A 15,792-nucleotide genomic window follows, 5' to 3' on the forward strand; every position below is an offset into this window, starting at 1 on the left:
GCTATGGTAGGAGACCTGGTCCCTCTTTACTATTTAAAGCTCTGAACCACTCATCTCCCTCTCCCATATGGCGATGAGGGGACATTTTGTGAGATGCAGCTACAGGACCAGTTTTTTAAAAAATCTTTAATTCCTTGCCTGTGAGAGAGCATAAGCTCTGGCCTGGTAGGCTCAGGTCTTCTTCGTCCTTTGTTTCTAACAGTGAAATCCTAAGGAGAGTTATTCCAGTCTAAGCCCATTGATTTCAGCGGGCTTAGACTGGAGTAACTCTCTTTAGGATTTCACTGTAAATCACATATTTAGGTCACTTCAAATGGCCCTGTTTATGTAGTGGCAGCAGAACAAATATCAAAACTATTTCCTTGTTTCTTTTAGAGGCATCAGAGAAGAAACTTGATGATCCTAAGGACAAAGGGAAAGTATTAGTTCCATTGTCCAGCTCTAAGTGCATAATGACACGATATACCTGACATGTGTTGGGTCACCAGAAGGAGACTGGACTCATCAGCAGACTTGCAGCAAGGGAACTCACCTTAAAAATCTGTATACATGCAAGGTTTAAATTCTGCATTTAATGTATTCTGCTAATGTCAGACATTTTGCTACCAGGACTGATGCCACTTAATTCAAAAAGTGTACTATGTGAAATTAAAATAGAAATAAAGGCCTTGTCTCCTTTTAGAGAACAAATCTGAACATCTAGTAGAAGTACTCTTCATGTCCCTTTCCTAGAAAGGTGTTTTAGTTTCTGAATCACTATAGTATTGAGAGAAGTGTGTGTTTTGGCACTAATCCATAAGAAATCATTTGCTGCAAGGATGAAGAAAGTGCTTTAAAGTATTTCATAAAACAAAAGCATGCCTAAAGGCAACTGTATTTTTGTATTATTTACTTTTGTTAATGATAGGATGTTTTGGAGGTCTTTCATTCATAGGGTCGCCAAAGATTGGAGGCGATTTGACAGTGCATAACACACACACATACACACATTATTTACTTAACAATGTCTGAGAAACGTAGACTGGTTTTAATTAAAACAGCGCAAAAGCTCCAACCAACACGAATAAACTTACCTAATTTCTGCAATGTGACTTTTATCAAGTGCATCAAGAGCAGCAAGAGCTTTTTCCAAAGATGGCAATACAGTATTGAGCTCCTCTGTTGCTTGCTATACAAATTAAAAACAAGACGATGAAAAGCTTGAGTTTGATGTTTTCTTTAGCAGTGTATAACATTACTAACACCACTTTCTGTAATCTAGAATATTTTTTTTCAATTCAAATGCCTTTTTTGCTTATTTAGAATGAAAAAATTTCTCCGTTGGGTGGGTGTGGGGAGTTATATATTGATATTAAAGATGCCTAACCTACACCGCCTGCAGCTGCAGCATGCATCCCTGAATGCAAACTATAGTTGAACATTCTGGTTTGGTATAGAACCAGAAATAATATTGGCTTTCTTGATCCACATCAGCCATTTTATATAACACCTTAAATCATCTACTCTCCTGTAGAAGCATCCTGTTGAGAGCACAGTCAGTTGGGCTCTGGGAGAGAGCAGGAAGGGGAGCTGTTGCTGCTGCTACTGAGGTGGTGAGTTTTGCCTTTTCTTAACAGTTTAACTTTTCTTAACTGCTGGGGAGAATTGGCTGAGTTGCTACTGTGGGGAAGGAGGAAGTCTGAGGAGTGAGGAACTGCTGTTTCTGTTTGTCTGTTGCCTGGGCTGTAGCTGAGTGCAGCTGATTGCATGAGCCGATTGTTGCTGACTGGAAGCGTGTGTGCGAGAGCCAAAGGGCTCTAGGCCTGTGGCTCTTAGCCTGGGGGCTAAGTACATAGGGTATTAAAAGGGGGAATATATATATTTATATATATATATATATAAAAATAATAAGAAGATTTTTTTTAAAAAAAGAGAAATTATGAAGGTAGTATGCCAGCAGGGGGTTGTGGGCTATCCAGTGTTTTGCACTGAGTGTCACATGTACGACTATCTGTCCACTGGGCAGAAGTCTTGGGTGTGTGGTCGGTGCAAAGAGCTACTGGTTCTCAGGGAGCAAGTTTGCACCCTTGAGGCTGAGGGTCAAGCTACAAGTGACAAATGACACTTGCCTGGCAAGTGTCATGATCAAGTTGAGGGCAAGTGGAGGGCAAGTGAACAGGGAGGAATACACGTGAGTCTGTTCATTTGTCACTTGTAGCTCGACCCCCAGGTGGCTGACCTGGAGAAGCAGACACAGTCAGTCAGACATGTGGATAAGACTCTCAGGAACTTGTTAGATGTGTCCCACTCTGAGAATGAAAGCCCCACTGCTGCCAGGGAGCATGAGGGTTGAGAGGAGATAGGGCACCATGATGAGGATAAGGGGAATATGCCCTCAGGAGGCACCTCTTCTTCAGTTGGTGAACCGGTATCCTTTTGCACCAAGGAACCATCCCTGGGCAGGGAGGGAGGGAGGGGGGCTTTTGGTAGTTGGTGAGTCGATCCTTAGGCAGGTAGATAGCAGGGTGGCAATCCCACGTACTGACCATATGGTGACTTGCCTGCCTGGAACGTTGTAGGCCAAACATGCCTGGGAAATTATAGAAGTTTATATACGAACGCTAGAAGTGTCCGAGGTAAAATCGGGGAGTTGGAATGCTTAATGTTGGGGGGAAACATAGACATTGTGGGCATTACAGAAACTTGGTGGGATGAAGAAAATCAGTGGGATATGGCAATACTCTAGGAGTTTATCGCCCACTCAATCAAAAGATAGAGGATGATTATAACATGATGAAAGAAATAAGGATAGCTGCTAGATGAAACAACTGTGTAGTAATAGGTGTCTTAAATTACTCACACATTGATTGGGTCACCATGTGTTCAAATCAGGAGAAAGAGACTGAGTTTCTAGACACTCTCAATGACTGTGCTATGGAGCAGATGGTTGCAGAACCTACGAGGGGATCCTGGACTTGGTCCTAAGTAATACCCAAGATCTGGTGAGAGATGTAAAAGTGGTTGCACTGCTTGGGAACAGTGACCCTAATGTTATCGAGTTTAGCATTTGCATAAATAGGGAGTTGCCCAAAAAAACCAACACAACCACTTTTAATTTTAATAGGGATAACTTCTCTGAGATTAGGGGGCATGTAAAGAAGAAACTGAAAGGAAAGGTCAAAAGAGTCAAAACCCTTGGGGAAGCTTGGAGACTATTTAAAACTACAATCCTAGAAGCTCAGATAAAATATATACCACAGGTTAGGAAAGGCACAAATAGGTATAAAAAAGGCCTGCATGGTTAACAAAAGAAAGGAAGCTATAAAAGGTAAGAAGGTTTCCTTTAAAAGGTGGAAAGCTAGTTGGAGTGAGGTATATAAAAGGGAACACAGGCTGTGGCAAAGAAAATGCAAGTCTGTGATCAGGCAGGCAAAAAGGGACTATGAAGAACACATTGCAAAAAACATAAAGACCAACAATAAACATTTCTTCAAATATATTAGAAGCAGGAAACCAGCCAGGGAGGCATTGGGGCTGCTGGATGATTAAGGGGTAAATGGATTACTGAAGGACAATAGGGAAATGGCCGAGAAGCTAAATGCATTTTTTGTTTCTGTCTTCACTGTAGAAGATGAGAGGTGCTTGCCCACTCCAGAACCGCTGATTTTGGGAGGAGTGTTGAAAGACCTGAGTCAGATTGAGGTGACGAGAGAAGAGGTCCTACAACTGATAGACAATTTAAAAACTAACAAATCACCAGGCCCGGATGGCATACATCCAAGAGTTCTGAAAGAACTCAAATGTGAACTTGTGGATCTCCTGACAAAGATATATAACCTTTCATTAACATCTGCCTCCATTCCTGAGGACTGTAAGGTAGCTAATGTCACCATCTTTAAAAAGGGTTCCAGAGGAGATCCGGGAAATTACAGGCCGGTCAGTCTAACGTCAATACCAGGTAAGTTAGTGGAAACTTATTAAGAGAGAATTAGTAGGCATACTGATGAACAAAAGCTATTGAGGAAGACGCAGCATGGGTTCTGTAAGGGAAGATCTTGTCTCACAAACCTGTTAGAGTTCTTTGAGGGAGTGAACAAACATGTGGACAAGGGGGAACCAATAGAAGTTGTCTACCTGGACTTCCAGAAAGGTTTTGATAAAGTTTCTCATCAAAGGCTGCTAAGTAAGCTCAATAGTTATGGGGTAAAAGGATAAGTCCTCTTGTGGATCAAAAACTGGCTAATGAATAGGAAACAGAGAGTGAGGGCCAAGCTACACATGACGAAAGACACTTGCCTGGCAAGTGGATTGAGTGGAGGGCAAGTGAACAGGGAGAAATACACTTGCCATTCAAGTGTCATTCGTCATGTGTAGCTTGGCCCTGAGTATAAATGGGCAGTATTCACAGTGGAGGATGGTAAGCAGTGGGGTACCACAGGGCTCAGTATTAGGTCTGGTGCTTTTTAACTTGTTCATTAATGATTTGGAGTTGGGAGTAAGCTGTGAAGAGGCTAAGTTTGCGGATGACACTAAATTGTTCAGGGTGGTGAGAACTAGGGAGGATTGTGAGGCACTCCAAAGGCATCTGTTGAGGCTGGGCGAGTGGGTGTGGCAAATGAGGTTCAACATGGCCAAGTGCAAAGTAATGCACGCTCGGGCCAAAAATCCCAAATATAAATACACAATGATGGGGTTCAAACTGGCGGAAACTGATCAAGTGAGAGATTTTGGAGTCATGGTAGATAACTCACTGAAAATGTCGATACAGTGTGTGACGGCAATAAAAAAGGCCAATGCTATGCTGGGGATTATTAGGAAGGGAATTGAAAACAAATCAGCTAGTATCATAATGCCCCTGTATAAATCAATGGTATGGCCTCATTTGGAGAACTGTATACAATTCTGGTCACCACACCTCAAAGAAGATATTATAGCACTGGAAGAAGTGCAGAAAAGGGCAACTAGAATGATTAAAGGGATGGAACACTTCCCCTATGAAGAAAGGTTAAAGTGCTTGGGGCTCTTTAGCTTGGAGAAACGACAACTGAGGGGTGACATGATAAAGGTTTACAAGATTATGCATGGGATAGAGAAGGTAGAGAAAGAAGTATTTTTCTCCCTTTCTCACAATACAAGAACTTGTGGGCATTCAATGAAATTGCTGAGCAGTCGGGTTAGAGTGGATAAAAGGAAGTACTTCTTCACCAAAAGAGTGATTAACACATGGAATCCACTGCCACAGGAGGTGGTGGCAGCTTCAAGCCTAGACAGCTTCAAGAGGGGATTGGATAAACATATGGAGCAGAGGTCCATCAGTGACTATTCGCCACAAGGTATAGATGGAACTCTCTGTCTAAGGCAGTGATGCTCTGTATTCTTGGTATTTGGGGGGGGCAATGAGTGGGAGGGCTACTAGCATCCCTTCCCCACTGGCAGACCTCCTGATGACACTTGTTTTTTTGGCCACTGTGTGACACAGAGTATTGGACTGGATTGGCCATTGGCCTGATCCAACATGGCTTCTCTTACATTCTTAAGCATCTATATTTGATTGGGAAAACGTAGGAGTTTTATATCCACCTTTTCCCACTCCATGTATCTGCCAAAGGGCGCTTTGACTCTCAAAAGCTCATACCATGGAAATCTAGTTGATCTTTAAGTTGCTACTAGATTTAAATCTTGCTCTTCTACTACAGACCAACATGGCTACCGACCCAAAATTACATTTGATTGGTTTCCAATGTGCTGTCTATTCTGTTAACAAGCTGCAAGTATCCAGCATATAATAAGTAAAATGGAAAAACAGCAAACATATACTGCACCTGAGCATATTCTTCCACAATGTGTGTTTCCGCAGCCATGAGCTCTTCATCCTGTTTAACAAGAGTTCGAACTTGCTCTACTACTACTGAATCTCTGTGAAGCTTTTCCACAAGTTCTTCTATTTCCTGATGGGGACATGGATTTTTTTAGTAAAAATTTTTATTTCAGAGGCTCTCTGGTATAATCATTCACAATAAGAATGTATCTAGTTGAATAGGACCAAAGGGCTATCTAGCCCAGTGTTTTTCAACAACAAAACTAGGGGAGCTATCTAGCGGGATAGGGGTGGCATTTTGCAAGCAAAATCCACCAAATTTGCCAAGGAGCCAGTCCTATCTGTCCCCTAAAGACCCCTCCAAGTTTCAGGGAGATTGAACCCCGGGAAAGGCATTATCTATGAGTTTCCCCACTTCCTGTCGGTGTTTCTTCACAATAGGAAAAAATGGGGTGGCTGATGGCACCTTCTTTGGGGGGCTCTAAAATGACCTCCCCAAGGTCCAAAATCCACCAAATTTGCAGGGGAACTAGTCCTATCCATCCCCTAAAGACCCCCCCCCCCCAAGTTTTAGGGAGAATCAACCCCGGGAAAGGCACGATCGATGGGTTTCCCCAGTTCCTGTCAAATTTTCCTCGCAATAGGAACAAATGAAATGGCACCTTCTGTGGGGGGGCAAAAATGGCTCCCCAAGGTCCAATCTCCCTGAAACTTGGGAGGTCTTTAGAGGACAGTTAGAAATAGGTTCCCTGAAAATGTTTTAGATTAATTTTGTAAAATGCCACCCCCATCTCCCTGGATAGTCCCCATGTTTTCCATATAGGTAATAATGGAGATCGGATATGGCTGGGGACAAACAGGCAGGAAACAGTTGCTTCTGGCTAACAGCAAGAAATGCTGCTGCAGCTCCTGAAGTGGGGATTGCCCACCTCCCTTTGCATAGATCCCCCCCCCTTCCTGGTGGGCTGAGCTGCAAGATCCCAGCAGAGGTGTGGAATCCCTGTTTTTACCCCCCCCCCCGGAAACCCGGTGGGTTTTCCCCCTGATACGTCCAATTGCGTAAACAAGTCTCCCTCTCAGAAAGCTACAGAGGAAGGTTTGAGCATGCATGAAGAGAAGGTGCATTTTGGGATACCATCTCTTGTCTGGGAGGAATGGGAAAGAAACATGTGCCAATCCGAGCATGGGACTGAATACAGATCAAGTGCAGTGGGGCTGCGGTGTGCGAGTGAACAGGAAAGCAATGAGGAAATGTGTGTGTTCATGTGTTGTACACATGTAATTCATCTCGTGTAGTTTGGCTCTAAATCTATTGCTTATCAGTGACTTATTATGGCTATGTTGTGACTGAGTCTCATCTGAGAGCAGCAAATGACAGGTATTTAGATATTCCCCATGTAGTTACTTATCAATTGGCATTATACTTGCTGTTTCCAGTCCTTTCCTATTAATTTCTAACAGAATTTCAGCCTTTTGTGGTTATAGCATATTAGCTTAGATCCTACAGAGTATTTCTATGGGTGAGTTTCCACTGCAGACCTCCAACTCTCCTCCAAACTATTTATGGGGGGGGCATTGTCCCCCAGGAACAGAATTTCCAGGGTCACTTTAGACTGCCTTGGGAAGGGTGAGGTGAGAAAGTTCTGCTCCATGGATGGAAGAGATTTCCATCCATGGAGCACAAATTCTCATGAGATCCAACCCACAGAGTTTCTTTATGACTATAAAATCTCTCTTCTGGGGGCCAGATCTTACAACTCTTTTCTGCTAAGTGAGGAGCATTGCTTCCCTTAATGGAAGGGTCAAAATATGCAACCCTTTTCAGTTACAGTCAATCTTTGTAAATGTAAAATAGAAAAGAGTCCAGTAGCACCTTTGTAAATGTGTGAGTGTGAAGTACATCTTTTATTGTTGTATCAATACCCATCATTCTATAAATGGATATTTGTTATTAGGTTATATAAAATGCAGGTTATATGATTTAAATGAGGTCTTATGAGAAGTTTACTGAATATTTTGAAAATACAAAGCAATTCTGAATTATGGGGTACCTTTGATTTTTTCTGTATTTGAGGACCAAGGACAAGCAACTCCTCTTGCATTTCAGTAATCTGTGAGGTTGCTTCTAATATTTTGGTCAAACCAGAATGATAGCAAGCTCTAAAATAAAAAAAAATCATGTCAAACCACAGCATGAACTTTTCTCTTATATAAATTGTCACTGGCTGATAATCATTCAGCTTTCCCAGACCATGTGGCACTTCATACACAGGTTACTTCTGACAATGCAGAGGGTTTGGTAGTGTTAGGATACAGTTGGAGAAAGATTTACCAAAGTAAAGCCATCGCTGAGAGTGCAATGCCAGTCGATCTGCATGGGTCAGAAGTGTGTGTGGGTTTTAAAAAATGTATTCTTCATTGGGATTGTTTTGTGGGCAGACCATAGCCCTAGATTACTCATTTAAAGACTTCCTGAATCATGAAAAATTATTAGTTGTTAGAGTCATGTAGCTACTGTACGCAAGTCCACTCAGCTCCTGTGATGCAGTTTGGTATTATATGATGCCTAATACAGGTGTCACAGTATGCGCTAATCCTAATGGCAGTGGCTAGAATGAGACAGGAATGCAGATGAACACCTTCTGGCCATTTCATAGAATGTCTGAATCATAATAATTAGAAAAAGGCATAAGTAAAATAGGAGATATTAATATATGCAGCTCCTGAAACAATCAAAATACATTGTTAGAAATCTATGCTTCTGAAAAAATAGTATTTGCTTTTAAATCTTTATGAGAATATTCATAGTACTACACATTTCAATAAATTGGTTGTTATATTTCACACCTGTCAGTCAGAGTTTTCTCTTTTGTCGATTGAAATATGGTTGCAAAGGTTTTTATGAATTGCAAGTAGCTGTTCGGAGTGATGTAGTAGTGCCTTTTAGTTTCCTTCAAATAGTTCTCAATTATATTAGATACATTTTTGTGGATGTTTACACACATAGGAACAAGCGAGTTTTTGAATTTCTGGAAAGAAGGATGATAATGAAAAGTTTTTAAATCAATATTTGCATGCTGTATATTTAAGTGTTTTTGTTAAAAATGTTTGACATAGTTTATTGCAAAAAGCAAAAGAATTCCTTTCTTTTTAGAGGTATGATAGGTATTGTGACCAATGACAATTCATTCCATTGGACCTGGGAAAATTCTGAACCATGCAGTTTGTGGTTCATCACATTTCACAAACCACAAACTTGCCCCAGTTCACGAACGAGTTTGTTCGGTTAATGAAAACACCACTTCCAGGTCAGCAGATGGTCTGCAGAGAGCCCATCCCCTCTGTTGCCTAGGAAACTGATTGATCGGCACCAGGCCATCTGCAGTGATGAACCGAAATACAAACCAAACAAACTGGGCTAAAATTCGTCACTGTTTGGGAGAAATGAGCTCCCATGAACCACTGGTCCGCGAACCATGAATTGGCCCAATTCGTGACGAACTTTGGTTCGTATTTTGGTTTGTGCCCACCTCTACTCAATACAGCTACTGCTTTAAAATGGCTATGAATAAAACAATTTTAAAAAGTTTATTGGTAATTGCCCCATCTTGGGAACATCCCTGAGAAAGAATAAGGAAGGACTATGGCGAGGAAGATAATAAAACAGTGGACCAGATTAGACAGCCACTTATCCTCTATTTATGTTGCTGAGAAGCACAAGGCTTAACTCAGACAGGTAAGTCATGATGACCACCATACCTAGGAAAAGAAGGAACACTAGATGCCAGGCCTACTTATATGGGGGGTCAGCCTTGCTGAAAATCGGCAATGCCTCATTTTAAAGTTCTGGAAGCTTCCCAAATAATGTGACATGTGGTCCTGTACAAAGGAAGTATGCACCACATAAATGTTGTTTCATTGCAGGAGGCAACAATTACCTCTGCAAGAAGGATGGTATTTCAGTAACTGCCCAGGATTATTGAAAACTCTCTTAGAAGTCCACTTCAGCTCATCTTGCTAGACTTCAGGAGTGGCTATAAAACCTATCTTTTCCAAGAAGCATTTTGGATGATAGTGCTACCACAGATAGTTTTTAATTTGTGTTAGGTAATTGTCCTGGTGTATTCTTTCTAAGGATTTGTGCTATTAATAAATATGGTTGTGAACCACCCTGAGTGCAGGAGATGCAAGACAGAAATATTTTCAGTAAACAAAACCAATATAGCTACACTGTGGTTGTCAGTCCCCTGTTGGGGGCAGGGGACTCCCACTTCCACCCTCCACTCCCACCCCTGCTTACGTGGCCAGTGGGGGAAAAGGCAGGGGAACGTGCCTCCTGGAGTGTGCTCCTGGGCTGTGCAGCACACACCTACACTCCACAGTGAGCTGATTTGGGCCCCAAACAGGCCCAATTTGGCCCACTGCGGAATGTGGGAGCGATGCAGGGAGGGCCATGGAGAACTCTTGTGCTTCACAGCAGGCCAACTTAGGCCCTAAATGGGCCCAATTCACCCCCAAACAGGCCAAAATCGGCCTGCTACAGAGCTTGGGAGCGCTCCCAGGGGCATTACAGGCCCTTAGCGATGATCTCACTTCTTGGAAGTGACATCATCATGCAGCCTGGGAACATGTGCGTAACATCTGAAAAGGTGAGTGCCAGGCCTCCCACCCAGAGGGTGAAGGGACCTGGCAATGCTAAGTTACACATATAACTACACTTAATTTTTTGAGGAGGAAAACAGCACATTTTAATTAGTGACTTGTCCTAATAATGGGTCACGGTTACAACAACTTGTATCTACACTCGAAAAGTCTTAGGAAGTACAGCACGGTTTTAACATCTTTGTTTTTAAAAGGGGAAATGAGGTACTCAGAGACTACATCTGCAATACTAAACACACAGATTTATAATTAAACTGTACTCAAATCAATGAACAATTTCTTCTGCAACTGCAGTGAAGCTGTTTTAAACTGTTTAAAATGTATGCAAAGAAGGTTACTATAATTTATGGAAAGTTTGAACTTGCACCAAATTCTTACTGAAAATTCAACACACCACATTAGTGAGACATTTAACAAAAAGTTAATTACAGATTATAATGTAATAAAATGTACTAAAAATTACCTCATTTTGAAGTGTGTAAGCATGAGTAAAATAGCTTTTTGCCACATGGCAGAGGGCTTCTTCAGGCCAATTTTCATACCAGTCAACTGTACAGCAATTGACAATGGCAGGATATGCACGGCAATGTTGGCGGAAAGCCACTCCTGCAGAACTTGTTATGAAAACTACATGAAGATTGCTGTGTACTCTCTGAAATGAAGATTCAATCCTTGATGAATAGTACACTAACATACTCCATATTTTCAAAACATGCATGCAGTGATGAGTTATATTTATACAGTCACTGTAAGTTAATCACCGGCTGCAACTATTGAAATTTGAAAACAGGGAGTTTACGAGTGAACTCCCTTCAGTTTGACCTAGAACTGGGGTCACTTAATTTGAGCTGTTTTCTCCCAAGGTTGGAGAAATTTTTTTTACGAACCCCATTTCAAATTTTTGAAATCCCATCACTTTTCTTCGCAAACACTTCACTCACAAACCCTTGAGGTCTACCTTGCTGCTTCTTTCCTTCCTCTCAAACTTACCTGAAGGAAATACTTGTAAACAGTGGACCAGGAGATTTCTTTTCAAGGCCACCATTAATATTTGGTGCCTGGAACATTGGGACATTATGCTTTCCAGAGTCCCAAGAAGGGATGTCATACACCATGGAAATGACATGTTCTGAGTCTCCACATTTCTGAAATGCTGCTATTTGAATGTAAAATTAAGATCAACTACTCTGCGAGTGGTGAAGACAGTGTTATGATTACTATGTTAGTCCTAATGTCTATTCTGTGATAGCACAATGGAGCCCATGAGAAAACAGCAAAAAGATCCAAACCTTTCTCCTTTATACTTTGAAAAGTTTAAAGAGAAGGAACAATGCTAAGAGACGTGATTGTCATAAATATGAAAAGATAACTATCTAATACATTGAAATTTGGCAAAAATAATTTTTTAAAGTCATCATACTAAACTGCATATGACACTGGAAAGCACTCGACTCTAATAGAATAGTAAAAAATGCTGAATGCATTGGAGTAAGTTGTTTAGTACTGAAGTTTAAACAGTAATACCAAAGTATATACATTTGATAAATTCCAAAGCACTTATACTTGATGAAATCATGTTTAGATTTTAACAAGTAAGGGATCTGAAACAACTTGCAGGCCTCCTCTCATTTCCCCCTTCCCCATCACATACTCTTTCTCTTCCCTGCCTGCATCCATAGCATCTCTAACTTTTCCTGCTTCTTTATCTCCTTCCCACCCACCTTTGTCTGCCTGTTATGCCAATATAGATGAAAATCATATGCCAATAATCAATACTGAACAATACTAGGCCTAGCTTCTGTACTCTCTAGATGAACTTTTAAACTTTGCATGAACTTTCAGTGTATTTTTTCTGTGTGTAAGGTAATTCAGCAGGTGTGCTTTCATCCTTTGACAATTAATTAAAATAGTGGACTCTACCGAGATTGATGTTTCTCTATCAGAGATTCAACCAATGGTGATCGCCCAACTTAACTTTTTCTTGACACTTGTCAGAGATTTATAGTATTCTCTTGCAGATCAGACTATGACATAATTTTTTAACTAATTGGAAGGCTGTACTATGAAATTATGAATATTCAGTGAAGTGTCAAACCAACCAGTATTTGTTTGTGCTATCATGTGAATAGACCCTAAACATTTGCATATGACTAGGTATATAATTGCAAACAGAAAGAATAAGCAGGGTACTGATGGAAGAGATCTCTTGGGAGAATCTAGGTGAGAACCTATTTCTACCTATGTATTTCATAGAAACTTTGAGCAATGTTAAACTTAGGATTTATTAAGAAATGTTAGTGAACTTATTTCTTATTGCCTTTCTATGTTCTGTTGTTATAGGATTCATATTAATAGCCATTTATATTTTGATTACTTGCTTCATTAAAAAACTAGGGTATATTTTCAATAAAGTGAAATAAACTCTAGATTGGTGTCTGTGTGTTTGATAAGGAGTTGCAAAGCAATATTGAACCCTATATAAATAAATGTACTGATAAACAGCTGGTTCAAAGAACTTATCTGTCTGACAGGTCTAAAGACTAACTGCTTTCGGCTTCCCCGGAGAGAGATCCATCTTTCTCCTGGCAAGTTGAAGCTTGGTTTTAGACACGGGCAACCGTCCCGTTACATGCCCCTCTGTCCACCGCCGGTGCCAGGGTTTCTGGCACCCATGGCCACCCACATGCGTGCGCACACAGTGCACACATGCGTGTGCCTGGACTGCATGATGACATCACTGTGTGATGATGTCATCACACAGCAAAGCCGGCTCCATTGGCCGGTGGGTGGCTGGGATGGCGCACAGAGGCTGCCCGCACTCCGCACGCTGCCCCAGACGCCTGCCATGCCTGGCCCGCAGCTGCTGTGCCTGGCCGGGGGCATGTGGCCATGGTGGTGGGAAAGGCGCAGGGCTTGCCAGCTGCAGCAGCAGGCACACCAGCTCCATGACATGCGCCTCCGCCCCTGGCACGCCCTCTGGCGCCCCTTCTGGCACCCCAGTGCCCACAGCACCCGCCTCACCGCCTCAATGGTGGTGCCAGCCCTGCTTCTGTCTTCATTTTTCCCTCCTGCCAGCAGCCTCTCCCCTATTGCCCAGTGCCAGTTGACCTGAGCACAGATGAAAGGTGGGGAACCTGAAAGGACTTGTGGGAGGTATTTCACTTTTCCCTGTATCCCCTTACTCACACTATTTCCTCTTTCCCTTCTCCTGGCAGCAGGGCCGGATTGAGGGGGGGCAGGGGGGTAGTCTGCCCCCGGCGACACCAGGGAGGAGGTGCCGAGAGCAGCTGCCAGATGCCAGAGGGCTCAGACAGCAGCGCGGGCAGACTCGCAGCCCGGGCAGCTTCGCAGCCCCCCGCGCTGCCTTTCGCCTGCCTTGCAGGACAGGGGGTAGCCAGCTTGCCATGCACCCCCTGTCCTGCAGGGCAGGCAAAAGGCAGCGCGGGGTTTTTTGGGGTCGCCCGGCCGCCGCGAATGGCGCAGGTGGCCGTGCTGCCTTTTGCCTGCCCTGCAGGGCAGGGGGTGCGTGGCAAGCCGGCCGCCCCCTGTCCTGCGGTGCAGGCAAAAGCAGCGCAGGGGGCTGTGAGGCCGTTCGCACCATTCGCCTGCAGGGAGGCGAATGGCACGGGCGGCTTCCCAGCCCCGCACGCTGCCTCCGCCGTTCCACCCTGCGTGATGATATCAGCAAAGTGATGTCAGCATGCAGCACGGGGAGTGCGCGCACCCCCAGGCGCCGGCAACCCTAGATCCAGTGCTGCCTGGCAGCCTCCATATGCTCACTTTTCCCTATGCCCTTTCCACCTTGAAACAACTTATCTTTTGTCTGCTCCTCATCTTCATCTATATTTCTTAATTCACTTCATTTATATATTACCTTTCTCCACAACGGAAACCCAAAGCAGCTTACATCATTATCCTTGCCTCCATATTATCCTCACAACAACCTTGAGAGTTAAGTTACATGTTTTAAAAGGTGTAACATTGGTCATCCTTCTCCCTTATGAGGGAATTTACAGAAGCATCTTTTAATCCTATTGAAGTAGATCAAAAGCCCATTTCTTGTCTTGGTAATCATTAAAATAGTTTCAAACTAGTCAAAGAAGTCTTCAAGATAATGTTTATGTCAATTAAAAAGGAATGACCTGTGACTCAAACAAACACCACTTTTTCCATCTGATATGCCAGTGTAGATCAAGGATACCAAGGAGGCCACAGAAGGAAAAAACTTCTTATTTTTGCATTTCCTTGGTTTCTGCCATTTACATTGTCCTAGTCCTGTGTCTCAACTCCACATTTAACACTGTTTGCACCTGAATATTGGTGGTAAACAGGAGTGTACAATTCGGCATTGCAAACAGCAAGAAAAGTGCTGCTTGCTTTCAAACTTTCTGCCTCACTGCTTTTTTCCCTCAATGGGAGGGAGAGGAGGGTTCCCTCCTCTCCCTCCCATGAGGGAAAAAAGCGGTGGGGCAGGAAGTTTGAAAACAGCAAGAGAAGGGGCACTCTCAGTTTCAAACACCCCATGCTGCCTTCACCCAATAGATAAGGTGAAGCCATCACACGGCATTTGAAAGCACCCTTTCTCCTGCTGCTGGTGAGTGTCAGGAGAAGGGGCTCCTCACCAGCAGCAGGAGAAAGGGCACTGTCAAACACCCCACACCCAGCTTCACCTAATGCACATTGGGTGAACCCGGATGTGGGGTATTTCAAAGTGCCCATTCTCCTGCCACTAGCGAGCAATAAGAGAAGGGGCACTGTCAGTTGCAAATGCCTAGTTTCACCCAATGCACATTGGGTGAAGCTGGCATGAGGCATTTGAAAGCCTACTGTCTCCTGCTGCTTGTGAGCAGCATGAGAAGGGTGGCTTTGAGCTTCAGTGTGCTCCAAATCTTTATGGAAGATACTGAAGCTTTTAAACACCCGAATCCTGAAGCAGCTTGCCACTTTGGGATTCAGGCCATTCTGAGATTGACAATATATCAAACACTGAGAGATCTCTGTCTTTTGGTGCTACACCTCTGAAGATGCCAGCCACAGCTGCTGGCGAAACATCAGGAACTACAATGCCAAGACCACGGCAATACAGCCCAGAAAACCCACAACAACTATCGTTCTCCGGCCGTGAAAGCCTTCGACAATACATCATTCCAGATTGTTTTCCCGCTTCGGGAAAACCTGAAGCAGGAAACTTGAACATTTTTCCGGTGCACATCCCTAGTGGTAACAACAAGAGGTATGAGTGGAACTTTAAATATGGATATTTGACTTGAGATACTCTATGAAACTAAGACCATGTGACAGTAGCAACAACCAGTCAGCATTTATACTATGCT

General features: G+C 43.1%; 1 protein-coding gene across 1 annotated transcript in view; it reads right to left on the reverse strand.

Moving 5' to 3' along the window:
• DNAH14 (dynein axonemal heavy chain 14) overlaps positions 1-15,792 on the reverse strand; it is a 447,800-nt gene that overhangs the window by 105,673 nt on the left and 326,335 nt on the right. Inside the window, exons 53-57 of the mRNA XM_054972406.1 lie at positions 10,923-11,111; positions 8,643-8,826; positions 7,849-7,955; positions 5,802-5,927; positions 1,074-1,168 (exon numbers count right to left, since the gene is read on the reverse strand). Of these exons, the coding sequence (XP_054828381.1) occupies positions 1,074-1,168; positions 5,802-5,927; positions 7,849-7,955; positions 8,643-8,826; positions 10,923-11,111 (701 nt within the window). The remainder of the gene's footprint in view (positions 1-1,073; positions 1,169-5,801; positions 5,928-7,848; positions 7,956-8,642; positions 8,827-10,922; positions 11,112-15,792) is intronic.

The sequence above is a fragment of the Eublepharis macularius genome, chromosome 1, assembly GCF_028583425.1.
Source record: "Eublepharis macularius isolate TG4126 chromosome 1, MPM_Emac_v1.0, whole genome shotgun sequence".
In the NCBI taxonomy this organism is placed as follows: Eukaryota; Metazoa; Chordata; class Lepidosauria; order Squamata; family Eublepharidae; genus Eublepharis; species Eublepharis macularius.